The sequence below is a fragment of the Rhea pennata genome, chromosome 24 (genome assembly GCF_028389875.1).
Source record: "Rhea pennata isolate bPtePen1 chromosome 24, bPtePen1.pri, whole genome shotgun sequence".
In the NCBI taxonomy this organism is placed as follows: Eukaryota; Metazoa; Chordata; class Aves; order Rheiformes; family Rheidae; genus Rhea; species Rhea pennata.
The window spans coordinates 1608873-1634956 of NC_084686.1; the positions used below are offsets into that span (position 1 = coordinate 1608873).

Here is a 26084-nt window from a genome sequence, read left to right on the forward strand (position 1 = left end):
ATAAATTGACCCCAGGGTCTATCAAAGCCACATATTCCAGAAAGAGGCAGCTGAGATTTAGGTGCGAGATCTGCATGAGAAGCTGCACAGGCTGAAATCTCCAGCCTGAATACACACAGAAACACCACCACCTCGCAGAGGAGCCCAGCAACTCGGTCCTTCCTCCATCCCAGCCCTCACAGGAAAGAGCTGGCCCCAGTTTTTAAATTGGGTAGATTTAGGGCTTGCCTGAGACATCAAGCAACGTCATGTCAGTGCCATTAGGAAGCCATTTCTCCCTCTCAGTTGTCAAGTCTTTTTCTGCTCTTGATGCACACAGATCTGAGCTAGCAAGCTATTGTTCAGGATCCCGCAGCCATCCCTGTGCCTACCAAGACCCCGCAAGCTTCTCAAAGCTGAGCGAGGCCTTTGCACATCAGATCTGACAAACCAAAGAGACGGGAAAAGGCTAAGCGAGATGTGTTTGAAGGACGTATGTGCAACCCCTGGGCACGAGGAGTCTAGCCTGGCCTGATGTTAGCAAGGAGTGGCAGAGGTCAGCGCGTGACCACGTACCTCTTTGCAGAGGACCACCGAAGGGGTGATGATTCGCCACAGTTGAGGGTGCTGCTGTCTTTCAGGGGGAGGCTTTGCAGCACCTCCGAGGAGGCAGGCACTAGACTGGGGCCCCCTGCACCCCACTGGCAGCACCTTTCCCAAGATCTCCTCGGGTCACAGTGCCCACAGCAGCTTTCCTGCAGAACTGCATCAGATGCTGTGCTGCACCCAGTGAGGGCTCGCCACCATCACACAATTCGTTCGTTATGCTCATCAAGGGTGTTGGACACCTGCCCTGTCCAAGGAGAAAGCACGCTGGAGCTTAGCACACATTGCAGGGGGGAATTACAGGTAGGTGCAAGCCCTAATCTGTCCTCTGCCCTGCCTTAAGGCACGACAGTAATCCTGCCACCAGAGCAGTCCCCGGCCTTCCCGGCAACGGGGTTCCTTTAAGCCCTCGTCCTCAGGGCACTTTTAATAACTTCTCTCCTCGTGAAGAGAGCGACCTTGGGGCTGACAGAGCGAGCAGCGACATCCGAACCGCTCACGGACGAGGAGACGAGCGGCCGAGAGGTGAGAAACGCGCGGAGCTCGTGCTCCCTCAAGCTCGCGGAGAGCATCTGCCGGCGGAGCAGCAGCGGTGCGCGCCCCGCCAGCTGCAGAGCGCCGCTGCAGCCGCTCTCCCGGCCCCAGGGCTCCGGCCACGCTCCGCCACGTCTCTCCCCACCCCGGGAGCCGCCCGGGGCGGCCAGGACAGCGCCCGAGCGCAGGCTTTCTCCGTGATGCACGGAAAGGAACAGCGCTGCTGAAACGCCGAGGACGGCCTGGGGCGCTCAGCTGGCACCCGGCGCACAAGGCTGCACGCAGGGGCGGCGATCGCCCTCCCTCCGCTGGCATTTCGGGTGCCGCACGCCCGCGGACGACCACGCCGCCCCGGCCGCCGTGGACGCCAGGCAGCACCCGAACGGAGTGCTCAGGTCTTCCTCAGGCTGGTCCCTCAGCGCCCCGTTTCCGACCCAGGCCGAGGCTATACCCCCATCTGCAAAACCCAGCACTCCCCACGGACCCACGAGGCCCCCGAAACGCAGCGCGAGGCTCTCCTCCCACGCCGCCCTGCCGAAAGCACCAGTCTCAGCCCTCTCCCAGCCCGCGAAGCATCCTCCAAGTCACGGGAAGACGCTCAGCGCCAGAGCCAAGCCCCCGTGCCCGAGACACGGCCAGCGCCTCACCACACCCCACGCTTGCTTTAAAAAGCACCTGGAACCACTTCCATCACGCAGCCGACAGGTACGAGCAAAGAGGGGAACAAATCCCTAAAACAAACCAGTGAAAGGAAGCTCTGAACCTGGCTCACCTTGTCCTCTTCCCCTTTAAGCTATGATCATTGCTTACTCCTCCTTCCTTACAGAAATGAAATTAAACCACCCTTTTCAAAAGCTAATTGCTAGGCTGGGCAGCAAACACTAGCAAAGGTTGGGAAATGCATTTCCTAAATATTTGGTAAGCTCTGCTAGCAGATGATGCCAACGTGCAGATTGTACGTGCTGGGGTTATTTTTAAATTTCTCAAGAGTCTATGAGCAAGGAAAGGGTAACTCATAAAATTATAATAATGTAAAATTGTGTAGCTGGCTATAATTTAGATTTCAAGTGCAGGAAACATCCTAGGCCCAAACTAGCTGCTGCGTAAGCCTCTCGTCAAAGCATGCTTTTTACTGCGACAATTGACCACCTTCCTCCCCCGTGCTCTCCTAGGACATCGCACTTATTAACAGCCTGCTTATTTGGGTGTGAGATGACTTCATATCGTCCAAGGCGCATCTCTAAACTCACACTGCCGTGTCGCAAGAATTCCTGCCACAGAGAGACGCTTCCAGTTTTCTCCTCGCCCTTGGTGCCTGCGCTGCCTCAAAGGAGGGCAGAGCGCTCCTCGTCCTCCAGCTCAGTGCCCCCCGGGCAGAAAGGCGAGCACCGTGGCAGAAGCGCACCGGGCTGCCCGAAGCAGCACCAGCACGCCTAAGCCCCCGGTTCCCACCTGGCCCAGCTCTGCGGAGGGCTGCTCGGCGTCTCCGGCACGCAAACTTTAGCGAGGCACGCTATTCCTCCGGAGAACACAAACACCAGGAAACGTAAGGGTTGCGCATATCGATTTTCCCATTCAAAGGCACGAGCAGCCCTAAACCGATGCTGAGGGCAGGTAACAGCTCTGGGCAAGTTGCCATCGTGGCTCCTAGTGCTGGAAAACGTTGGCTATTCGCAGGCTAAACAAACAGCGGCAGGCATGGCGAGGAGCGTAGTACTGCAGGCTTTTCCTCCGTGCATTTAATGAGGCTTCCATGTTTCATTTCAGAGACAAACGAGCACTGTGCCACACTGGGGGGCCGAGATGGGGAAGAGATTAAAAAAAAAATGCAAGCTGCATAGTTCACTGCACCCAGAACAGGAACATAATGCAAATATAATGCCAATATAAATGAGGTGGCAGAAAGCTCCAGCAAAATCATGAAGGGAGATGCTTTCCCAGCTCAAAAGCTCTCAATTTTGACAGTATGGTCTTCATCACACTGCACGCCACTTGCATCCCCTCCTCCTCAGTGTGGCTGCTCTTTAACTCGCACTGCTAGACCTTCTTTTTGATAAACTCCCTGTTCATCTGCTTGCCAACCACCTATCTTTGTTTATTTTATAAGCAGGAAAATAAGCAGCTACAGCCCATTGAGAGATTTCTGAACTTCAGTGGTCCCCTGGATCAAACATTTATTTGCTTTTAGCTTCTACTTGAGCTCTTGTTCTACAGCAGGAACATATTAAGAGGTTGTGCTTCGATGCCCAGAAATATTAAGTATCCAAAAGGTTTATCATGCATTAAGTAATTCATTCTTTTTATCCTATTATAATGAAACTTCCATTGTATTGCTGTCCTCTCTCTGGAACCGTCTCACTTTAACACTTTCCATCACCAGGACCATTCCATACCAAAGATATATTTTATTTCTTAAGAAAGAGAAAATGAGGCCATGAGGAGTTGTGCTAATGGAGGCTTTTAATTTGCTCTTCTCAGAAAAGATAGCTCTGTGGGCAGAGATCCTTTTTCCAAGAAGCTGGGGCTAAAAACATGCAAAAGCAATAAACCCAGTGCAGCTCATTATTATTCAGATGGGGGGGGGAGGGGGAAATTGTAGTGTCCTGGATGGTTATTGGGTTTTGTTTTTCCCTTTTAGCTCAGTAAAAATGCAAATGTAAGCAAAGCAGACGCTGGCACATTCATCTCAGCAGATCCTAAACAATAGCGATTTTGGTTAAACCTCCCAAATACAGTTTTACTCCAGCTATACAATAAAGCAGCTATTTCATAATTAATAATTGATCAAATAATTGATCGTTATCACACAACTGGACAGGATGTCCTGTTAAACCTCAGTAAATATTTTTCAATGGATTATCATTAAGATAAATGGGTAATTTAAGAGACACCAACAGAAGTCTCAGATAAGGAGGCAGCTCTCTTCCTCTTTCTTTTTCTTGCTCATTTCCAAAAAATTCCCCCTCGCTGCTGTCAAATGCCAAAAAAGATAATTAGGGAAAATGTCATTCAATATCCTCCAAGCACACAATTTTCCGAAAGGTGGGCACTTTCAGCACTACATCTGCAGGCTGGCTAATGTGCAAAGCAGTAATTTATTATAAAAACATAATTAAAAATTCCCGCAGAATCGGAAACGGGCAATTCCTTTATGTAACATCAATTGGTTGTTGTAACAAACACACTGTGGTTTAACTACTCGCATTACATAGGGCTCCTTGGCTTTCTTTTTAAATTGAATGTATAGCAGAGACTCGGTTTAGAGTATTACCTCTACCGATCTGGATAGCATTCTTTTAATCTCCAACTTTAAATTAATCTTTAATCTTCAAGCGTGCATCTCCTTGACACACTTGTTCCATGATTTTTTTTTCTTACCCAATCTGATTTATATCAAACCACTGGGTTGCATTAAATACAGCATTCCTAGAGGGAAGGATGCGATCTTTAAAGCATCGCTGGATTTATCCTGTCTTATGGGATTAGAACATCGCTCTAAGTAGTCCCGGAGAAGTGGGGACACCGGAACAAAGCTCTCCGAAGTGCCGCTGCGAGCCCCAGCCCTCGGGCTCCTGCCTGGCGCAGAAAGATGCTGCGCACCTCGGCCCGACGCTGGGGATGCCCGCAGGCGGCGGCACCGCGGCGGGGCGCGGGGCGAGCGGCGGCTCCGCCGAGGGGCCGCCCCGGGAGAGCCCCGACCCGGCGCTGCGCCGGGGCGCCCGGCCGCCGCCGCTCCGCGCCGCGCCGTCGGGGCCGAGCCCAGCGCGGGGACGCGGCGGGAGCCCCGGCCGGGGACGCGCCGCGCCGCGCAGCGGGGGCGCCCGGCAGAGCCGCCCCGGCGGGTGCGGGCGTCCCGCGGCGCTGCCAGGTGCCCGCCGGCCCTCCCGCCCCCGCGCCGGCCCCGGGGCTACCTACCTTTCCGCAAAGAGTACAGCAGGAAAAAAGTTACCAGCCACATGCCATAAAGAGCACCTATGGCCCCGGGGTGCGGCGCAATAGCGGAGCGTGCGGTGCCCCCGGCGTCCGCGCTCGCTGCCGCCGCGGTGCTCTCCAGGTTGCGCTGCCCACAGCGGAGCTCGCAGCGGCTCCTCCGGCCCCTCCCCGGCGAGTGTCGTCGGGCGGGTGGGCCGGGCCGCCGCGCACTCCCCGCCCACGCTCGCCCGGCCGGGCCGCCGCCGGGGCCGCCCCGTCGCGCCCGCCCCGCCGGGGCAGGTGCCGGCCGGCGCCCCGCGCGTCCCAGCGGCTCGCGTGGCGCGCGCCCGGGCCACGGCATCGCGCTGCGCGGCGCGTGGGGTCGGCCACGCTCCGCGAGCCGAGCGTCGAGCCGGACCGCGGCTGGCGCCTCCCGTCCTCCGCCGGTCACCTCGGTGAGGAAGGCTTCTCCCCCCCCACCGCCGCCCCTCGAGCCCTCGCGTGCTGGGGCGCGCTTCGGCCCCCCAGCGCTTGCAGCTGCCAGCACTCCTCCTCCTCCTCCTCCCCACTCCGGCAAACTTCGCAGGCGCCGGACAGCACCCAGGTTTTCCCAGCGGACACAGCACTCGCCCCTGCTGCTCCCGTGACAGGGGCTCTCCCGCACGGCTGGCAAGACAGGGCCTACGAGACTGTTAGACAAGCATCATTCTGGCCAACAGACAGCAAGTAACTGCTAACTAATGCTTTACTCCGGGGTGTACTTATCCAAAGCTTAGCTCAAGCCTAGGTTCTCACTCCCACCAAAGCGCATTCGTCCAGGCCGCTAGAGCGGCCCAGAATCTCCTCTGCTGGAGTGTTTATGGGGGATTTTCTTTGCTCTCCAGAACTACCTTTTCAATCCCAGTTTGCTGAAATTAGCAGAGATTGAGGCATTCAGATTCTAAGCAAAACAAATAGGAAAATGTCGTGCTTTGTTTTTCAGAAAACACTATATTTAGTTGAATATCCTCCAGTTAAAGAAAACAAAAACAAAAAACCCAGCTTCTTCACCATTTCCCACCTGCGCCAGTTTACAGGAGGTTTTGGAAAGTGCCAGCGAGACTTGACCCACACCACATGGGTAGGGAACCCTCATTTCACAAGGGAGGGATATGCAGTTTGGGGACAGAAGCTGGCAACACAGAGGCTTCAGCACACCCACCTCGCTGGCCTGGCCCAAGAGCTCACACTCCCCTGCCCCTCTCTACCCATGACAGCATATTTCAGCCTAGCGAACGGCCCACTCACTCTTGGCAAGACAGAAAACGGCCACAGACATCTTCATACAGGAGCAGTATCAGGCTGCTCTTGTCCCCAGGGCCAGGCTCAAGCTCCCACACGTGCTAGGGAAGCCAGGACATGTGCTCCCAAACCCTCCCCCTCACTGGGGGGCAAGGAGCCCCCAAGCACAGCAGGGACACCCCACAGTTTACTCATGAGCCACATGAGACCCCCCCAGACCTCAGTGCTGACAGGTCAAGAGCAAAGCCCAGAGCAGAGGCTGGTGCCTGCCTTGTGCAGGTCTGCTTGACGGAAACACAGCCTTTCCTTCTCCTCCTCCCCAAGGCTGCGTTCCACCTTCCCCGTGCCGCTGAGATCTGTCACCTCCCCCTGCAAAGCACGTTCCCGGCCAGCCTCAGCAGCTCCGTCATGGTGCGTGGGTGTCTCTCCCGCACACAACACCCACACACGCACGTGTGTTCCCGAGCCCAAAGTGGCTCACTGCTGACTTGCTCGCTACCCACCAGGCTCCCAGGGCTGCAGGAGGCTTCAGCAGCAGCAGTGTCCCGAGATGCCACGAGGGAGAAGCTGGTACACCCCCTGCACCCACACATCCCTTTGGGAACCGAGGTGCATTCCTATCGCCAGCGACATCCACACACAGATGCTGGCTGATACCTAGCAAGGAAATTGCTATGCAGAGCCTTACCCAAGGCAACGAGCGTATCCCAGGCTCTGGGGAGCCCCGACACATGCTAGGCATCTGCCCCCACTCCCTCCTCAGCAGCTGCTGCAGGATGGCAGCACAGGCAAGCCTGCTGACAGCAATTTTCCAGCCACAGGAACTGCAACAGCATTTTGCTACCCAGTATATGGCGTGTTGGACTCAGGTGCGGTCTTCTGCACTCCTCCACACAGCACTGAATGAACCAAGGGTACGTGGGCTGGCAGGAGCGAGAGGGAAGGCTGGCGGGACACTCGCTGGCACCGCACCAGCAGGGCCTCGCGAATCTCCGTTTGAGGCACATGTGCAGGGGGAGTAAGCGCTACTCAGTGGTTCATTTTTAGCTCCCTTGGCTGCACAGCATCTCCAGTGAGTTTCCTCATTTTAGCCCAGAGAAACAGACTCTGCAGCAACAGCAGAGCTATATCACACTACACAGAGCTTCTTCTCCAGGAGGAAACAGCTTCTGTTAGCACATTTGCAAGTAGCTGGAGGCAACAACTGAAGGCCAGCAGGGCGGATGACCAGCCCTGGCTCATGCTCAGAGCGCCTCGGTCAGCCCTTGAGCTGCCCACCCCATTCATCGCTGCCCCTTTCACTCCTCTGCTGTTTGGCCAAGACCGTTTGTCAGCCTGCCCCGAGACACACACGCCACCCCACCCCAGCCCTGCAGGCGCAAGGAGCGGAGGGCCAGCAGCCTGCATGGCCCCAGAGCCAGCTCACGCCAGCCTGCGCCTGGGACTCTAGCTCCCACAGGGCAGCCGCCACGTAGTTGCATTAGCATTCCTGCAGCCTGTGTCTTTGGGCACTCACAGAAAGCATTTGCACATCTCCTTTGCATGAGCACCCAAACTGTGAAGCTGGTAAACTGCGACCAGCAACCCAATCCAGAGGCTGGAACAGTATCATGTGCTTTATACAGCTGTGATGAGGAAGAAGCAAATTCATCAAATTAATTCATCAGGCAGCTCTAGCAGCATGCGTGAGGCTCCAAGGAAGGGAGGCCAGAAGTCACCCACCAGGAGAAATGCACATCACACTCCCTGGTAGCAACCAGCCCATGAACAGCCCCCAAGTGACCTGCTACAGCCAGCAATGAGCAGCACTGCAAAAAGGCTCTGCTCGTGCTACGAGCTTCCCTCCCTGGTCCAAGCACCGCACAAGTCACAAGCAATGATAACAGCACACCCCAAGCCCCCATTCTGATCCAGGAAAGACGTTCCCTTCTCGCTCCTAATGTAAGCGGCACCCAGCAGCTCCCACCCAAACAGCCTCCTCGCTCCTTCCCAGCAAGCTACCCCTGTCCCAGCCCCAGACAGCACTCACACCTAGTGCCTCAGCCCCTGTGCCCCAGAGTGCCGGGGATTACAGAGGTCCAGAGCTCACCTGCCAGGTACTTCCCCATCCAAGGGGCTGCTTCCACTAATACATGAACAAACTCACCCTGCTGTGAGCAAACAGCTGGAGGCTTTCACCCTGCTCAGGGGCTGCTCCCCGGGGAGGGGTGCTGCAGATGGGCACAGGGCACCGTGGGGAGCAGCCCACCACCCCCCATCCAGGCACCCCACCCTGCACCCTTGCCTGCTCCCCCCCCCCCAGGCAGATCCCCCAGGATGCAGGCATTAAGCAACACAGCTACTCACCAGCTGCCACCGAGGTCAGCCTCGCAGCACCTCTCAGCAGCCGGATGCCTGCTGCGAGCCCTTGCTGCTGCCACCAGCATGTCTTTGCCCCACAGCCCCTGCCCTACACAGAACTCCACAGCCCACACCTACCAGAAACCCCTGGCAAGAAACCAGTCCCTCCTAGACAGAGGACTAAAGACCCTTCGGGGCTGATTGCTCTCTGGCAATCACTTGGGCTAATTGCCTTATGTCTTTCACCTGGGCTAACTGCCGAGCTGCACCTGCGTTAAAGGGCTTGGCCCCCTGCAGCCCTGCACGTCCCTGTCCCCCTGCTCCCTCTCCATCCCAGGAGTGGGGCTGGGGTCTCCAGGCTGAGCACATCCCCAAAGCAATGCATTGCCCCAGGCACCTCACAGCCTGCTCTGTGCCTCAGTTTCCTCAGCCTGGTGCACGGGGTGGGAGGCACCCAGCGCAGGGGCTCATGTGGGGGCAGAGCCCTTGGCCGGGCAGACATATCCATATCCTTGTGCGGGGCAAGGACGTGTCCCCGCGCCCGGGGCGACGCTGTGTTTGCACCCCGAGGGTCGGGAGCAGCCCCGCTGGACCAGGGCGGGCGCTCCAAGGTCCCGCAGCGGCTCTGCCAGCTCTGCGCTCCTGGCCCGCCGCAGACTCTTTCCGGGAGAGAAGCTGGTTTTTTGCTTCCCCCTAGTGTTGCAGCGTTAAAGCACAGCGCTGATAAGCGTGGACTGGATCATGTCCGGCGCTGCTGCCGGCAGCCCTGAGGCCCCCCGAGCCCCTTCCCCTGGCCTTTGCCCGGAGCCCAGAGGTCCCATCTGCGGGAGGCAAGCGGCAGTCACTGCCCTGGCTGCCTCCGGCACAAGCCTGGAGTCACCAGCAAAGTTTTGGCAGGGACAAGGCAGGGCTCTGAGCCCAAAAGCCGCAGACTGGGTCCGTGAGGACCCTTCTGGGCGTCCCAGCTTCCACCCTCCAAGAGAGGCAGCCTGAGGAGCGAGCCCACGCACGGCTCTTCTGCCGGCCCCGCTGCGCCCCTCACACGTGTGAGCAGCTATTTTGCAGGAACTGCTGCCTTGGGGCATGTCTGACACGGAACGGAGGGCCGGAATATTATTTACTCCGGTCAGGGGAGTAGCGGCAGGCGGTGCAGCGCTGCTGGCGGATGCACTGCCTTTTCGGGGGCAGAAAAAAGGGAGACGGAGGCGAACGCCTGGCTCCCCGCCAGCCCGGCCCCGTCTCCCCCCCCTCGCCGAGAGTTCCTCTTTGGCTCCGTTAATCACCATTTGCCGCTCTCATTTTTGCTAGCCAGGAGACATTTTGCATTCGCGCTTCCTCGGGGGCCAAGCGTGGCCGTGGCCCTTGCAGAGACAGCGCAGCAGCGCTGGCTGGCGCGGCGCGCTCCGGGCTGCGTGCGAGGAGCTGCCGGGCCCCCGGCACATCTGGGCATGCCTTAAGCACAAAAGCTGGCTAAGCCCCGTGCAGCCGGAGCCCCGCTGCCCTGTCCGTGTCTGCTCGGAGGCTGCGGAAGCAGGAACAGCCAGCACCAAGGGGAAGCCGTTCCAAGCTGGATGTCTTCCCAGAGCAAAAGGACGCTCCGGTCGCCCGCTGTATTATTTACCCAATCCCCTTTTTGTCACAGAAAAGATCCACTTTGAGCAGATTAACGGCTCAAGGGAGCGTGAGAGAAATCCCCTGAGATTGCCTGGTTCAGGGCGCCGGCTGGCCGGGCGCGCGTGCCCGCGGCCCCGGCGAGCGCTGGGGGCTGCGGCCCCGCCAGCGGGCCCCCTCGCTGCGCGGGGGCGGCCGGGCCCGCCGCGGCTGCCGGCTCTGCCGCGGGGAGTAACGCTGTCAACCCCTCCGCTGCCCAGGCAGAGGTCCCCCTGCGCGGGTGACGGCGACGGCGAGCGCAGCGGGGCCGCGAGCCGCGGCGGGCCCCGGGCCGGCCCCTCGGCTCTGCTGCGCCGTCGGATGGGAGCTTCCCGACCGAAGCGGTAATGAGTCTTTATTAATGGGTCAGTGTCAGTTCGAAATTATATTTCAAACTAATCTCCTTACTGTGTTAAATAAGCACCTCCGCTCAGACAAATTGCGCGGATTTTGCCTAACGACCTTCCCGCAGCTAATCCCATTTCGCTGCCCGCGCCCGAGCGCCCGTCCAGGCGCAGCGCTCCGGGCGAGCCCGTGCCCGGCGCCAGCCGCGGGCGCAGCCGGCACACGCACGCCGCAGCCCGCGCAGCGCTCCGCACCCGCCGGGGGCTCGGGAGGCTGAGGCGGGCGTCGAGTCGGGAGCAAGTCTCCGTGCTGCTTCTGCTGCAGGGCGAAGCGCTTCCCCTCGGAGGCCCCCGGGGAGGGCGGCGGGGCCGGGGCGGAGGCGCCGCGCGCCAGGGCTCTCCGAGCGCAAGATGGCAGTAAGAGCCTGTCCTTGGCGCAGCCAGCCCCCTTCGCTCGGAAAAACCGCGTTTCGGCTTGGCCCCCGGGAGCCAGCAGCCGGCAGGACCTTCCAGAGCACTGAAAAGCGGCGGCGCCCGCTCAGCCCGCAGCTGGCAGCCCTGGCGTCCGCGGCCCACGGCGCTCCCCGGCAAGCGGCCCGCGCCGGGCCGGGCCCCGGGCAGCGTGCGGGTCCCTGCCACGCGCGGGCAGCTCCAGCGAGCGTCGAGCGCGCTGCTTCTGCCGCTCGCGGGGCTTCTCGGCTCCGCTCAAGGCCGGTGAGGCCCGCGCGGGCACGCTCTCAGCCGCACGGCGGCCGGGGCAGCGATCCAAGCCCGTCGCGGCTCGCGGTGCCTTGCAGGGCAGGCGCTGGCGAGAGGGCAGCGCTGCACAGCTCCCGCCGGGCTCCCGGCTCGCTGCGCCCGCAGCCCACCTGCCCGCCGGTGGGGACACTTCACCGCCGGTGCCTGGGGGGCCTCCGCCAGCCGGCATGGCCGGAGCCCCGCGCGCCGGCACCTGCAGAGGGGCCGGCGGGAACCTTTCCCGGGCCTCGGTTTGAAGACGTTCGTAGGGCAGGGGAGTTGCTGGAGCTGCGCCAGGAGAGTGGGTGACTCGAGCGCCTCGGGCACAAAGTTTAACCTCTCTCGGCTGGAACTTTATTAGCGCAGAAACGCACGCTGGATCAAACAGCGGGGAAAGCACGTGGGCGATCTGCACGCTGGCCTTGCCCGGGGCGAGCAGGGTAATGGATCCACTGGAGCGGGGCGGGGGGCGGCTCTCGGCAAGGACTTTGCTGCTTTGGCTGAAGCTTGGCCTCTGCGCTGCCGCAGGAGCTCTGAAACCGCACGGACGCCAGGGTTACGCAGCGGAGGGGCCGGTGCGTCCCACGGCGCCCGGCCCGGCTCTCAGCGCCCTGCCTGCCCGAGACACGCAGCCCCGTCCTCGGAGCACGGAGACCTGCCTGGGCTCCGAGCAGCGCTGCCGGCGTGGGCGCACCCGGAGGAGCGCGGCCGCCAGCCCGGCGCTCCCTCCTCAACCCACCTGCAGCTACAGGTCTTCCTCGTCCCCTTGCCTGCAGACCGAAAGACAAGGAGAGCCGCGTTACGCCAGGCAACGCGGCCGAGCGAGAGGGCTCCGGCTCCGCGGCCCCTTCCGTGGGCAGGAGCAGGGGCTGCTGTCGGGCCGCGCGACACCCACCTCCTCTTCCTCTTGCCTCCGCAGTGGAACCGCTGGCCTGGGGACAAGAGGAGCACCTGAGGCCGCCTGCCCCCCGCAGCCTCCCCCGCGGCGAAGCACCCGCGCCGGAGCCCGCGGGGCTGAGCCCTGCACCGCAGCCGCTCTCCGAAGCGGCGCAGACCCTCCCCTGGAGGCGGGGGCCGCAGCCCCGCGTTGCCCTCCCCTTGCTGCCCTGCGCCCGGAGCTGCCCCCGCCGCTGCGGCGGCTCCCGCGGCTCTCTGCCCCGGGCTGCTGGCCGCTTGCCCGTGCCCTGCGGAGGAGGTGCTGCGAGCGAGCTGCGCTTCGCGGGGCTCCGCGCGCCCTGCGCCGGCCGTCCCGGGAGCGGCGGCGCTCCGCGGGCTCGGGGAAGCTGCTTTCTCGCGCTGGAAATGCCACAGCTTTCTCTGCTATTTTTAATTGGTGACCTTCCCTCGGAGGCCTTGGCGCTGGCAGGGAAGCGCTAAATATTTACATGGTCTCCTTCCCAACCCGCGCTGCACTGGGAGCTTCCCAGGCGGCCACGCCGGCACCACGGGGCCAGGCTGTGCCTGGCCCGCGGCGGGCGGCCGGGAGAAGGGGCCGCGAGCAGGGAAGCGGCGAGCTGCGGAGAGCGCCCGGGCCACTTACTGAGGATGATGAGGAGCCCGATGACGAAAGCCACCACAGCGAAGATCAGTCCCCCGTTGCGGACGGTGTCATAGTCTGCAGGGGAGGGAGACCCGAGCGGGTTTCGGCAGGGCAAGCGGGGCTGAGCCGGGACAGCCGAGCCCGCAGGAGCCGTGGCACGAGGCCCGCCGGGCCTCGGGGCTGTGCAACACGTGCACTTACCGTAGGTGAACCTGTCCAGGTCCTGCTCGAGCGCTTGCTCTGCAAAAGAGGAGAAAACCCAGTGAGAGCTGGGGCCTGGGTGCTGGGCTCATGGTGGGCACCAGCACAGGGGGACGAGGCGGGAGAGACCAGGAAAGAGGACCGCAAGGAAGCACGCTCGGATCTCTCTAAGATCTAGCCGGGCGAGTAAAGGATTCCCAAATTCCTGCTTTTTTTGCCCCAGCAAGTTAAAGTTCCCCCTGCAGTTCCAGCATGCAGAGGAGTCCCTCCGTCTCTGGACGGAGGTGCACGTGGCGACCCGCCTCCGTCGCTTGCAGGAGTCGGGTGCGATGTGCCCCGGCTGCGTGCTCGCAGCGCAGCCTTCACGGATGCCCTGGGAAGGGCACCGCTCGCACGGCATGGCACGGCACGGCGCGGTGCGGCACGGCGTGCAGGCAGGGGCAGAGGCTGCTCTCGGGCATCGCAGGCGTGCAGAGCAGCACCGGCGGCTGGTGCCTCTCGCCGCGGTGCGTCCCAGCAGCCTCCCGGCCCACCGGCGATCTCGCCCCGGCCGGGGCCGCGATGTGGGACCAGCCGCCCCGTTCCCGCGGCGTCTTTACCGTCGCCCATCGTGCCGGCACGCCGTCCGTCGCTCTGCGAGCAGGCGCCCCCGGGAGAGCGCATTAATTGGGAGGCAAACCTCATTAAACATTAACGGCTGCGGTGTAATGTTTATCGCGGTCACGCGGGGAGGCGCGGGGCCGCCGCCTGCCTTGGCGCGGGAGGGGGCAGCTCGGCAGGCGGCGCAGCGCTGTCCCGGGGGCCGCAAAGGCGTGGTGGCGACCAGCACCTCCTCCAGCGCCGCGCTGGTGCCCGCGGCAAGGCGGAGGAACAAGGGCGCTCTGTGCCCGCGTCCCTCGGGGACGGCGCGGGACGGACCCGCTGCCCGCGCGCGCCGTGCACGCGGTGCCGGGCTGTCGTCAAGGCCGCTGCGGGAAAGCGCGCTGCGCAGGGAGGCTTGCAGAGCGGCCTCGCCGCCGGGGCTGCGCCCGCGGCCCTGCCGCGCCGCTCGCGGGGCTGCCGCAGCCTGCGCCGAAGGCGGCCCCGGCGCTGAGCCGGCCCAGGAGCAAGGGATGCCCGCGCCCGCTCCCGGAGCGAGCTGGCCAGAGAGACGCCCGCCGGCCTCTGCAGGGCCAGCTGCCCCGGCCGCCTCCTCCCGGGATCCCCGGCCCCACAGGAACCCACGGCCCCCCGCGAACCGCGCAGCCAGGCGCTGTAGAAAGCGCTGTTGGCTGCTGGTCCCCCCCACAGACTGTGCCCCAGAGCCCACCGGTGCCGCAGCGCAGCACCACACCCGCCTACCGAAAAGGAAAGACAACAGCTCGGGTTTATTTAACAGCAGTCAAGATTTGGCCATGTCTGGACACCACAGGCTTCGCGCTAACACGGACGGCACACTATGGACACCACGGTCACTGCAACACCGACGGCGGGACGGGCACACAGCTAACGGGCGGGGGCACGGGCACCGGCACCGGGGAAGGAGGCGACGGGCACTCTGCTACGGCTGGGGCAAGGAGGGACCGGCTGCGCCCGCCGCACGCGGGACCGAGCGGGCTCGGCGCCGCGTGGTAGAGCCGAACCCCCTCTCGAAACCACCCCGGAGGCGCTGCGCAGCTTTGCGGGCCGTGGGCTGCATCGCTCGTCCCCGCGCAGGGCGGGCAGCAGGCCGGTGCCACAGGGCAGCATGTGGCACCGGCGCGGAGGGCCCGTGCCGGTGAGCGGGGTTGCTGCTGCACCACCCACTTTCACAGCGTCGCCGTGTCGGGGCTCCCGCAGGCTTCTCTGCCACCAGCGTTTTTGCACGTTGCAAAGAGCGCGCTGCGCCGACAGCTCAGTGTCGGCCAGGGACGCAAGTGGGGTGGGCTCAGAGCGTGAGGAAGGGGCTGCGCGTGGAGGTCTGAGTCCTGCGGCGAGCAAACACGAGCCACGGGGCTTCCCGGCTGGGCTGGCACTGGGTGGCTGCAGGAGGATTATTGCTGAAACCGTGCCCGGCGGCGGGGCTCGGAGCTGGGCCTCGCACCGGCCCCCTTCCCGTCCTTGCGCACCGTGTCACGGCCACAGCGCGCAGCCCGCGGGTGCCTGGAGCGGTGCCCGAAGCACGGCTGCAGCAGGCACGGCTGGCACGGCCCCCAGGTCAGCCCGCGCCGAGCCATGGGCACGTGCAATTCGTGCAGCGCCGTGCACGCTCACGGCACTTGGCATGCAGGCTGCTGCCGCCCCGAGGGCTGCGCGGCAGCTCGGCCCCTTAGCAGCGCCTCGGCCGGCGCCTGTAAAGAGGACGCGGCCACCCCAGAGGGGAGAGGGGACCGAAGGGGAACGGCTGCGCGGCGGCGCCCACGCCCCGGGGCCGCGGCCGCGGGGAGCCCGAGGGCACCACGCCGGCCCGTCACACGCAGCGCGACAAGGGGGCGAGACAGTCACGAGCACATCAGCGGCAGCAGCTAGCCCTGGAGGTCAGGGTCGTCTTCCATTAGTGTTACACGGCAGTGGAGGCAGAGAGGACGGTGCGCGGCGCTTAGTCGGGTCGGTAAACGCAGAGGCGGTGCTGAGGTGCGGAGGGGAACACGGACACGGCATCTTTGCATCTCCCCGGAAGGGCCTGCTGCTGCGGCTTCGGTCTGCCGGCGGGAGCTTGCCGGCATCGGCAGCCCGGGCGTCCACGCTCGGGTCTCCGGGGCTGCGGGGCAGGAGGGCAGCGAGTCAGGCGGGGTGCGGAGCAGCGCCCGGGGCAGCCGGGCCGGTCACCGCGGGAGGAAAGGCAACGCAAAGCGAGGCCAAACGCGGGCGGCCGCTGCCTTCGGCCGGCGGCGCTGCCCGGCTTTGAGAGCCCCGGGGAGCCCCGGCCCCCGCCGCCCGCCCTGCCCGCGCTCCGGCGGCCGTGCCGGCGCTGGCCCGCGCCGGTCTGCGGCGGCCCCGGCACTCACCGCCTGCCTGGCGCTCAGTTCTCCGCTTTCTGAGCTCCCGTCGCTGCAAGGGCAAAGGCAGAGCGGTTCGCAGGGCTCGCCCGGCTGCCGGCCCCGGGCTCGCGCGCGCCGGCAGCCGGGGCGCCCCGAGGGCGGGCGCAGCCCCGCGCACCGCGGGCGGGCACACCTTACCGTTGGAGGCAACCAAGTTCTCGGGCTGAGCCTCTTCGTCCCCCGGAGCCCTGCGAGAGGAGGCGGCCGGCGAGAGCAGCTGGGACGCGCGGCCCGGCCCGGCCCGGCCCCGCCGCGGCCCCCCGGGCGGGAGCACTGCCCCCTCCTCGCCCGCGAGCTCCGCAGCGCCCGCGGCTGCACTGCCGCGCGCCCCCGAGGGCGTCATCCGCAGGAGGGACCCCGCGGGGAGCCGGCCGTGGGGCAGGGACCCCCCGGGGCAGATGTGCCCCACACTCACCTGGGCTTCTGGTTGAAACTGCACCTGCACCTCCGGCCTGCAAGGGGAGGGAGGAAGCGTGAGCGTGGCCAAAGCGGGGGCGAGCCGGGGCCCTGCCCGCCCTCGGCCACCCGCGGGAGCGCAGCACCCAACTCACTGAGTATCAGGAGGATGCCGACGGTGAACAGGACCACGGCGAACACCAGCCCGCCGATCCGCAGGCTCTGGTAGTCTGGGGGCAGAAGACACGACGGCTCGTTTCTGACAGCCGCGGGGAAGCGGGGAGCGTCTTTCGCTCGCTGCCGCACGCGCGCGCACGGCAATGCTCACCGTAGTTGAAGGGATCGTTCTCCTTCTCCTCGGTGGCCGCTGGAAATGAAGAGACAAGCAGGCATGAGCGGAGCCGGCGGCACCGTGCGGGGGCAGGTGCCCCGGCTCTCCCGGGAGAGCCCCGCAGCCAGCAGCTCCCTGCCGCCGCCGGCGCCCGGCTCTCCCTGCCGCCCGCTGCCCGCTGTCGCCCCGGGGGTCCCGCTCCCCACCGGGCTGCGGGTGCCGGCACCGCACGCGGCGAGCCCTCGCCCCGCACCCTGCTCCAGCTCCCTCTGGCCACGCAGGGCACCGGCCTTGGCAGCCCCAGGAGCTTTCACCGTGCCCCTTCCTCCTCCTCGGCGCGGGAAGCGTCGGCACGTACCGTCCGCCAGAGCCGCCGGCACCAGCAGGGAGCACAGGAAGATCAGCGCCGCTTCCATGGCTGCTGCGGAGAGGGGAGAAGCGGGGTTCAGTGCCCGGCAAGGGCTGCTGGACGAGGACACGGGCACCCCGGGGCGGGAGAAGGAGCCCGGCCAGGGCTGACCGAGCCATGCCGGGCCCTGGGCACCGGGGCTGCGGCGGTGAGACCTGGGGCCGCAGCGGGGCCCGGCAGGTCTGCCACGCGGCGGCTCCGTGGGGGCAGAGGTGGTGCCAGGAGGGGCCTGAGCACACCGGTGCGAGGCTTCGGGCTGGCCCCGCGGTTGCAGCACGCGCTGTGGGGCCTGCACAAGGGCCGTGATCTCGCCGTGAAGGTCAGTACTGTGCCCTTCACCCACAGCATGCTTTAATTCATCCCAATTAGCATAGCAATTACATTCCTGTACCAAGCGCCTCTGGCCCCAGCCCTGGCCCCGGCCAGATGGTGGCACAAGCCCTGCTCTGTCTCACGGGGCTGCAGCGGTGCCTCCAGCCCCGCTGGCGCACGGGCAGCGAGGCCACGGCCACGCAGCTCCCCCGGGCTCACCGCTCTCACCTGCAGCAGCAAGCAGAGACCGTTAGCAGTGCTCAGCCCCGTGCCACAGCTGAGCCCTGTGCTCAGCTGAGTCCCGAGCACTGATGTGCTGTGCCAAGGGTCCACTGTCGCTTGCACACCAGGCGCAGGGACCCGCTCGCAGCAGCATGGCCGGGTGACGACCACCGCACACCAGCTCTGTGGGCAACACGTGCCCTGCCGACCCACTGGGATGCACCCATCGGGACAACCCCATGGAGGCACCCATCGGGATGACCCTATTGAGATGCACCCACGGAAGCACCCGTCAGGATGTACCTATGGGGATGCACCCATGGAAGCACCCGTCGGGATGTACCTATGGGGATGTGCCCATTGGGGCGACCCCGCAGAGGCCCCTGTCGGGATGACGACTGTGCTGCCATGCTGCGGGGCCAGCTGGCACCGGCCACCACTGCCCTGCACAGGGAGGGCCCTGGCAGCGTGCGCGTTACCCATTAACTCGCCCCGCGCCCTGCAAGGCCGGCACGAGCGTCCTCTCATCTCCTGCAGTGGACATGCGTGCAGGCTGGCAGCGGCAGCTCTCCTCCCCTGCTGTTGGGCATGGACACACTTTGGTGCCCCGTCGTGGTGGCCGGCCGACAGGCGCCTGCGGATAGACCCCTCTCCGCGGCTGGAGAGGGCTTCGTAGCGGTGCCGCCGGCGCCTGCTGCCAGGGAGCGAGCCGCCGGCTCGGGAGGGCAGAGGAAGCTTCGTGCCGCCCGTCTGGCCGCCTGCAGCTCACTCGCCCGTGCACAGGGAGGGCTCCGCTTGTTTATCTGTTTTGCTGCTGCCAGGCAGGCAGTTGCTAAGTGCGCCGACCAGCTGCCCGGATTTACTGCTCTTTGGTTTCTCAGAGACAAACCTGGGAGCAGGGGCACCCGTGCCTGGTTACCGGTGCAAAGCAGGAGGAGAAGTGCCCCAGGCAGCGCTGGCCCAGGTGGGGCGCTGGGCCTGGGGGAAGGTCCCCATGGGGACCCCAGCTTCCCCCCGCACCCCCAGGTGCTGCGGCCCGGTTCAGCTGGCACGGGGCTCCCCGAGCCCGGCGGGTGCAGCCCTGCACAGCGCTGCGGCCGCCGGCGCAGAGCTCGCCGCAGCGCAGCACCCTGCTCCACCGCACCAGCGCCGGGCCCCGCGGCAGGGTCCGTCCCGGCTGCGGGCGCCCGGCCAGCACCGCCCCCGGGGCCCGGCGGCGCCGTGGCCATACACGGTGCGGAGCGCAGCCCCGCGGGAAGCAGGCGAGGGGGGTTATCGGCGGCTCTGCGCAGCCCTGATCGCCAGCCCCGAGCGACACCGAGCTGCCGCCGCCACGCAGGGTTAGCGCAGATAAGAAGAGGGCCAGGAAGTCAGAGTCAGGCAGAACCGCAGCATGGCAGAGACCGGCAGGGCCCTGCGGAGATCACGCAGTCCAGCCGCCCTGCTCCGGCAGGGTCGCCCAGAGCACGCCGCGCAGGATCGCGTCCACAGGCGCCGCTTTCCGGAAGGCAAAGGCTGCCCCCTCGGCGGGCTCCGCGCGAGCGCGGGGAGCAGCGGAGCAAAGAGGAAACCGCCGCGAGAAAAACAGAGGGGATGAAGGTACGGGTCACACAGCGGCAAGGCTGCCGATAGTGTGGCTGTTGGTTCAGAGGCCACACGATGCTGCTAGGCAGCAAGTTATTCCCCGCAACAAGCTCTCCTGCAAGGCAGAAGTCACCACCCCATCCACGCAGCAGGGCTCAGGCTGGGCTTGCTTGGAGCACCATGGCGATGCCAAGGGAGCGGAAGGTGCTGCCAAGCGCACGTGCCCTCCAGCCCTGTCCCACCGTCTTTTGCTACCTGTGCATTCGGCAGTACAAATGTATTTGGAGAAGCAGGACAGGGGACACAGGCTGCTCCGAGGAGCCCATCCTGCAGCCTCGGGGCTGCTTGCTGTTCCCACAGGGCACGAACCCGCCTCCAACGCTGCTTGGGGAAGAAGCAGCCTCCAGCATCGCGCTTGGCCCCTGAGCACAGGGAACGCGTTCCTAACGCCCTCTTTATTCATCAGAACAAGTTGCATCTCATGGCAATGCACGCCCTTCCCTCCCCTTCCACGTCTCGTCATTTGGAAGTGAATGCATGTTATCTGAGCACCGGAGGGTTTAATTTCCCGTCGCTGCAGCTGGCGCTGGCATTGCAGAGCGCGGGGCTGCGCTGCCAGGCTGCCGTGCGGCGCGGGGCTGTGCCGCCGTCTCCCTGCGCCCAGACCAGCCCCCTCGTTCAGCAAGGCACGTAATGCCGCCTAATTACCAGGTTTTAGAAACACGTACAAAGAACCCAACAGCTGGTGATACAGTAACTTTTAGTTGCACATTTTCCTCCGTCCTTTATTTACTGCCTGCGTCGCCAGGGTAAAATCAGTGCCGTTACCTGAAACGAGCGTTGTGTGCACACACGTAGGCACAGCACAGCACACGCCGCTGCTCCACGAGTGGTGGCAGTCGGATCTTGTTCGTCCATTAATGACGCCTTTGTTCGTCGAACAGATGATTCATCAGGGTTTTCTTCATTGTTTGACTACTTTTGTAGCGGGCAGCTGAATAACATCCCCCGAAGTCGGGGAATTCGGTGTCACTCAGCGGCGCCCCGCGCTGAGCCCCCCGGCGCAGGCCAGCACTCGCCGAGCGAGCGGGCGGCCGGCACGGCGCGCAGATGAACCGCGATGGGCAGATCAGAGAGAGCGTCTCTCCTCCGGCGCCCCGCGCCGCCCGTCTCAGGCCGAACCTGGTCGGCCTACGCGTTTCCTGTTTTGGGGTGCTTTCATTCGCACCTGAGCTCCTGCTCTTCACCTTTCTCAGCGCGGTGGAGGGCGAGGGAGGGCTGAGCGCTCCCGCTCGCCGTCTCGCAGGGCCGGCTCAGAGATGCCGCAGGGGAGAGCAGGCTGGCGCCTGCATCTCCAGCCCCTACGGCAGGCAGCAGCCTTCCAGCCCTCCAGGCTCCCTGGGAAGCAACAAATGGCTCCAAATGTCTTTTCTGCACACTTGCTGGTTGCACTGCTCGCCGTCTTGGTGCCACCTGCCCTCCGAGCTGGCTCTGTGCTCCTGTGTGCTCCAGGAGGCTCTCTGCTGACACAGAAATGACAAGATGCCATGGCAGGGAGCCGGAGAGCTAGACGAATCGCAGCCAGAAACAAGACATACGTTGCTGGTGGTGTCATTGCCCATTTGGGCGACTCGCTGCCCTGAGACAGAAGCATCAAAGCTGCACAAACCTGCCACGGCAAAGCCCGAGGTCGGGGGAGCACCGGCCTGCTCTCAGGTCTCGTTACAGATCACGGCTGCGTTTCCAGGCACGCACAGGCCTTCCGCACCAGCACGCGAGCTTTGGCAGAAGACGGGGCGCAGACGGAGCAGTGTCACAGCAAAGGCGCCGAGGTGGGCGCGCAGGGCGGTGAAGCGGCCTGGGCTCACAGCAAGCTCCCGCCCAGCCTCTCCGCAGCACCCCAGGGACAGGGGCAACGGGGGAGCCAGCAGAGCCTCCAGCCACGGCAGCTTCTTGCAGCCCCCAGGGGGAATCACCAGCTCGCCCCCCTGCAGCTGCCGGCGCCGGCTCGGCTGCTGGTTTCTAAGGTTTAGTGCCAGCAGACTTTAGTTTTTCCTCGGGACAAGCACACACCACACATATGGTCTTTGTTTCTTCTGACTCAAGTCTTGAAATGTGCACACTGTTGCACATTGAAACTTCTCTCTGCACAAGTTAACCATCAGGATTGGCAGTGCCCCTGCTAGGAAAACAAATGCAACATGCTGGAGTGCAAACGAGCCCAGTTCTCCTCCAAGGAAGCATATGCTTTGCAAAGTGTTACAGGTTTTCTGGGCTGTGTTAAGCTGGCCCACCCACTTTTTGGTAAAGCTGAAATAAAGTGAGAAGAGCAAACATTGCAAAAGCTTTGCCATTTTCCCTGTTTGCGCCTTCTGACAGAACTGTTCCAGGCAAGAACTGTTGCTCACTGCCCTCCATTCAGCAGCATTTCCAGCTGCGCCTTTGCACAAAGACGGCGGAAAAATAGCAGCTGCACAGCGAGGGACGAGCTCCCTGCCCCCAGCCGCGTGCCCGCAGCGCCCTCCTCCCGGGCCCTGCACGCCCAAGAAAAACTTCTCCATTTTCTCCCCGCTAGTGACACCGAGTTTGCAATCGCCAGCCGAGCCGGAACGCACTCGTACGAACTGCACCGAACGGGGAGCGCGACGTACTCTGCATGTGACCCGAATCAAAACATGTTTTTTTCCTGTTAAAACAGCAAGATCGGCCGTGGTACAGAGAGAGGCAGAGACACACAGGAAGCGGGGCAGCAGCGAACAGCGCTCTCCTTCCCGCTCGCCTTGACCCACTCATCAGTTTTAAGAAGGAAAATAAAATATTATCATCCCCACTACCATCACCGTGGCAACAGAGCCACGGGAATGCCGGGAACGGTGCCTGCCGGGGGGACCCCGCACCCTGGGCTCGGGGCCACCCTCCCAACTTCGCTTGGGGTCTGAGCGGCTGGGGCAGGAGCCCCCTGCACCCACGCGGGCACAGCTCAGGCACGCCGGGGCTGGCCGGCGGCTGCTCCCCGCTGCACCCCCGCCTGCGGCCAGCGCGCCTGCCTCCACGCCAGGCACAGCCACGGCGCTCCCCCCGTCTCCCCTTTCTTGGCAGTCCCACCTTGCAGTTCTTCAAGCCATTAGGCGAGTGTGAGTGTGTGTGCACGTGTGTGCACGTGATAGAGGGGGAGGGTAGGCAGTTCAGGCAGACAGACCCAGTGTCTGCTGCTCACTGATTAGCTCTCCGTGGCACGGAAAATCATGCCAGAGCAAGGCAGGTGAATTTGTAATGGTCTTGAATCTTGAGGCACCCCTCTCCTTCCCGTTGTTCCGCATAGATCAGCCCTGTCAAGTCTCAGCCATCACAGCGCAACGCTGGGCAGCCTCCTCTTCCATCAGGATCCTCAGGGCATCTCCTGAAGATCAGACCTAGTTAAAATCTCCAGTTTCTGTGCAAAGCACCCAAGACCATGACAGCACTGCTCAGTTGCCTGGAGCGTTTAAGAGTGTGCATGTGTGAATGGACATTTCCAGCTATGCATAGACGTGCTCTTCTGCCATTTCACGTCAGCATCAATCTGGCTATTAACGTGCCTGTTGTTGTGCCTCTTGTTCTTAAATGAGGGAGAAGGAGAGATTTCCAGCCCTCATCGTTCTAAAATGCACAGCACTTCCCAAATCTGGTGCTGATTCAAAGGCTGACCAGAAAGAAGGCACAAAACAGATTTTACTAAGATCAGATTGTCCCTTGTGGGTTTGAGGTGTTTTCCCCAATGAGAGGGGATATGCAAAGGAAATGCAGTGCTTGCAGGAGCCCCAGGGACGCAGGCTCCAGCCCAGCTCCTGCTGAGCCAGACTCGCAGCCAGACACCACCCGGGCCAGCCCCGAACAGGTCGTCGTGCCCAGGAACACGCAATCGCGCCGGCTCACTGAGCACAGCCCCGACACGGCTCTGCACCCCAAGCTCCATGCTTTCCTGCAGCACAGCACTACGCTTGTCCCCTGCGGGGTTTCTCCCAGCCCCAGGCATCGAGGTGCCCTAGCGCATCGAGGGGCGTTAGCCACATCGGCACGGTCGTATCTGGCTCACCCACGGTCCTCAGTCCACCATGATGGTACATGTTTCCCCAAATAAGAAGTGGCCGGCACAAACCAGCTCTGCTAGCCCTTTATTCAAGGTAAATCCCCAGCACCGTAACTGCTGAGCCTGTGGCAGCGGCAGCCCAGGCGGGGACAGGGCAGCGCTGCCCTCGGGGAGGGCAGGCAGCAACCCCCGTCTCGGCTCGGGCAAGGCAAGGAACAGCACAACCACCCTGCAGGAAGCCTCGACTGCTGCTCCTGGTCTCTCCTCATTTGGGTAACAGACAGTGAGGCCCCAAAAGGCAGAGCACCGCAAACGGACCTGCCCGACCTGCCGGACCCTCCTGCCACACCCAGCTCTCCTGCTGCGCGCTGCCCACCGCGCTCGCCGAGCGGGCACGGCCGGGGCTGCCAGCGCAGCACCCAGCCATCAACACAGCGAGAACCAGACAGACAAGCCAAAAGCAGAGAAAATGTTACCTGGCAGGTCCAGGCGGTGAGAAAAGTCCAAATCAGTAGAAAACCCTGAAATAACAGCGTTATTTCAAGCCTCCGTATCTCCTGCGCTACTACTACACTTCCACAATCAGCAGAGCATCAAAGAACAGACATTTTCTCCAGGGTGATCCGCTCCGGTTCGCTTTGAACGTCGGCTCCAAGCACCCCCGAACGCAAACAGAGGCGCCCCCGCGGCGGCCGTGCCTCCCGCCAGCGCGGCTGGGATCGCACACGCGGAGCAGCCCGCACGCCCACCCGCAGGACGGCTGCGCGCCCGCCGTGAGCAGGGCTTTGTCCTCGCCCCGCCGGGGGCTGCGCGGCCGGCACCGCAGTCAGCCGCCCCTCGGCAGCCTGCAAACGGAGCACCGCCCCGGCGGCAAACACAGGCGGCTGCTGGAGTCCGAGGCTTCCAGCTTGTTTCACCGGGGACTTATCCTGCACACTGAAACTCCTGGCAAAATCATGACTCTCTGCGATGCTTTTCCCGAGTATATAAGCACGAAGGAATGAGCCAAGATAAAGCACAAGTGTGTAACCCAAGTTTTGCAGGAGGAAGATGCAGCCCGCCCCACGTCTCGCAGGTCCTGGCAGGTATTTTCCCGCAAGCCCAAGTGAAAGTTGTAACAGGTGGTCTGGCTCCGCAGCATCTTAACTACTCTTTACAACGGCACCTTTCTCTTGCGCGTTCCCTGTCCCTCCACTTCCAGCTGCCTCTGGTCTCACTGCGCTTCTGCTGGTGTAGGGGAAGGAGCTTTCTGGAGTTATCCCCACTGCAACCTGGGAGCAAAACCACTCGGTGGGGCTACAAATCCTGTATGGAGACATGACTCAACAGCACCTCGGAGCAGCATGGGCTTACTGAAATGGCACAGGGCACCTCAACAAGTCTTAATCCACACGCAGCGTTTCTTGAGAGGCGGCTCTTTCAGGCTGCAAAGCTTATTCATATCCACACAAACCACCTGTCACTTCCCCTCCCACAGAAAAATTCCTGCAAGATTTGAGTTCCTCCGCATGGATTCAGAGATCCATTTCTTCAGAAGCATTAATTATACACCCCGAGAGACACGCTTTCCTCCACTTACCAGGAGAAAGTGCTTCCTCGTTTGTACACTGCTACAGTGTTACCCAAATATTTACCAACAGAAGTTACAGTATTGCCAGCGTTTCCAGGGCAATCACCTCCCCTTCCTCCAAAACCCACACAAGACGCAGCCGGGGGACGCCCTGGGGGGCTGCGCTGCCGGGCTCTGCCCGCAGCTCACAGGTCCGGCCGCGGCCGCCGCAGTGGTCGCCGGAGGGGAACCGCTGGGCAGTGGGAGCATCCTCTCCCCCCAGCACGGGGGCTCGTATCCAGGCAGCGGCAGGAAGAGGGGAAACCATGGTACCCAGCGTTGCCATGGCAGCCATCACTGTCAGGGATGCAGGCCCCCCGGGAGTGGGGCGATGCCCCAGGGCACTGGCCTGCAGGGCCGGAGGCCAAACAGCGCCCGGGCCGCCCCCCTGGCAGAGCTGGGCTCCGGCACCATCAGACCCCACCACAGCCCCGGGGACGGACCGCTGGGGCCGGGCGTCCCGGGGCCAGGCACCCCGCGCATCCCGCGGCCAGGCACCCAGGGGCCGGGCGCCCCGCTGTCGGGCGCCCCGGCTACCCTGGAGCCGGCCGCCCAGGAGCCAGGCGCCGGGGCACGCTGGAGCCGGGCCCCGCGGAGCCGCCGGACGCCCCCGCGCCGGCGCCGGCTGTCCCGGGCCGGGCGCGTCCCGCGGAGCCGCCCCGCCGCGCCGCGCCGCGCCGTGCCGCGCCCTCCCCGCCGGAGCGGCCGCGGCCGCCGCACCCACCTGAGCTCGCGGGGCCGGGCCGGGCCGGGCCGAGCCGAGCCGGACCGAGCCGGGCCGGGCCGAGCCGGGCCGGGCGGGCGGCGGGAGCGGCGTGCGCGGAGCGGGGCTGCCGCACAAAGGGGCGCGGGAGCGGCGGGAGGCGGCGCGGCGCGGGCGGGGCGGGGCGGAGCGGCGCCGGGGCCGGGACCGGGGCGGGGACCGGGGCCGGGGCCGGGGCCGGGGCCGGGGCGGGGACCGGGGCCGGGGCCGGGGCCGGGGCTGGGCGCGCCCCGGCCCCCCCGCGCTGCAGAGAACCTCCCGCTTG

At 63.8% G+C, this 26084-nt stretch overlaps 3 protein-coding genes across 6 annotated transcripts in view; all 3 read right to left on the reverse strand.

The window, feature by feature from the left end:
* The window catches only part of DSCAML1 (DS cell adhesion molecule like 1), a 90324-nt gene extending 85247 nt beyond the window's left edge, over positions 1–5077 (reverse strand). Inside the window, exon 1 of the mRNA XM_062594676.1 lies at positions 5035–5077. Within this exon, the coding sequence (XP_062450660.1) occupies positions 5035–5077 (43 nt within the window). The remainder of the gene's footprint in view (positions 1–5034) is intronic.
* Positions 5078–11715: 6638 nt separating this feature from the next.
* Positions 11716–13982, reverse strand: FXYD2 (FXYD domain containing ion transport regulator 2). 3 transcript variants are annotated; one of them, XM_062594469.1, is made up of 6 exons: positions 13255–13982; positions 13126–13164; positions 12925–12999; positions 12280–12316; positions 12124–12154; positions 11716–11999 (listed from the first exon to the last, which is right to left on the reverse strand). In XM_062594469.1, exons 1-5 carry the CDS (start codon positions 13523–13525, stop codon positions 12130–12132), a joined length of 447 nt encoding a protein of 148 aa, XP_062450453.1. In that variant the 5' UTR covers positions 13526–13982; the 3' UTR covers positions 11716–11999; positions 12124–12129. The 3 variants fall into 3 exon arrangements, with proteins under 3 accessions (XP_062450453.1, XP_062450452.1, XP_062450454.1); XM_062594468.1 differs by having other exon boundaries at positions 11716–11917; positions 13255–13975; XM_062594470.1 differs by having other exon boundaries at positions 11716–11917; positions 13725–13943.
* A 491-nt stretch (positions 13983–14473) lies between these two features.
* Positions 14474–25859, reverse strand: FXYD6 (FXYD domain containing ion transport regulator 6). Of its 2 annotated transcripts, none has more exons than XM_062594473.1 (8): positions 25781–25859; positions 17210–17269; positions 16849–16887; positions 16676–16750; positions 16540–16576; positions 16263–16312; positions 16092–16134; positions 14474–15844 (listed from the first exon to the last, which is right to left on the reverse strand). In XM_062594473.1, exons 2-7 carry the CDS (start codon positions 17265–17267, stop codon positions 16106–16108), a joined length of 288 nt encoding a protein of 95 aa, XP_062450457.1. In that variant the 5' UTR covers positions 17268–17269; positions 25781–25859; the 3' UTR covers positions 14474–15844; positions 16092–16105. The 2 variants fall into 2 exon arrangements, with proteins under 2 accessions (XP_062450457.1, XP_062450456.1); XM_062594472.1 differs by having other exon boundaries at positions 17210–17272; positions 25781–25853.
* Between the last annotated feature and the right edge of the window lie 225 nt (positions 25860–26084).

Bases quoted from the DNA above. Each gene is read 5' to 3' on its own strand.
- FXYD2 (XM_062594469.1), bottom strand. From the start codon at position 13,525: ATGCCGTGCGAGCGGTGCCCTTCCCAGGGCATCCGTGAAGGCTGCGCT. The intron at 12,317-12,924 runs GTAAGTGGCCCG...TCTTGTCCCCAG, and splicing joins CGGGCTCCTCATCATCCTCA to GCCAGCGGTTCCACTGCGGA. The intron at 12,155-12,279 runs GTGGGTGTCGCG...TTCGGTCTGCAG, and splicing joins GGAGGCAAGAGGAAGAGGAG to GCAAGGGGACGAGGAAGACC.
- FXYD6 (XM_062594473.1), bottom strand. From the start codon at position 17,267: ATGGAAGCGGCGCTGATCTTCCTGTGCTCCCTGCTGGTGCCGGCGGCT. The intron at 16,751-16,848 runs GTGAGCATTGCC...TTCTGCCCCCAG, and splicing joins GAACGATCCCTTCAACTACG to ACTACCAGAGCCTGCGGATC. The intron at 16,577-16,675 runs GTGAGTTGGGTG...CTCCCCTTGCAG, and splicing joins CGGCATCCTCCTGATACTCA to GCCGGAGGTGCAGGTGCAGT.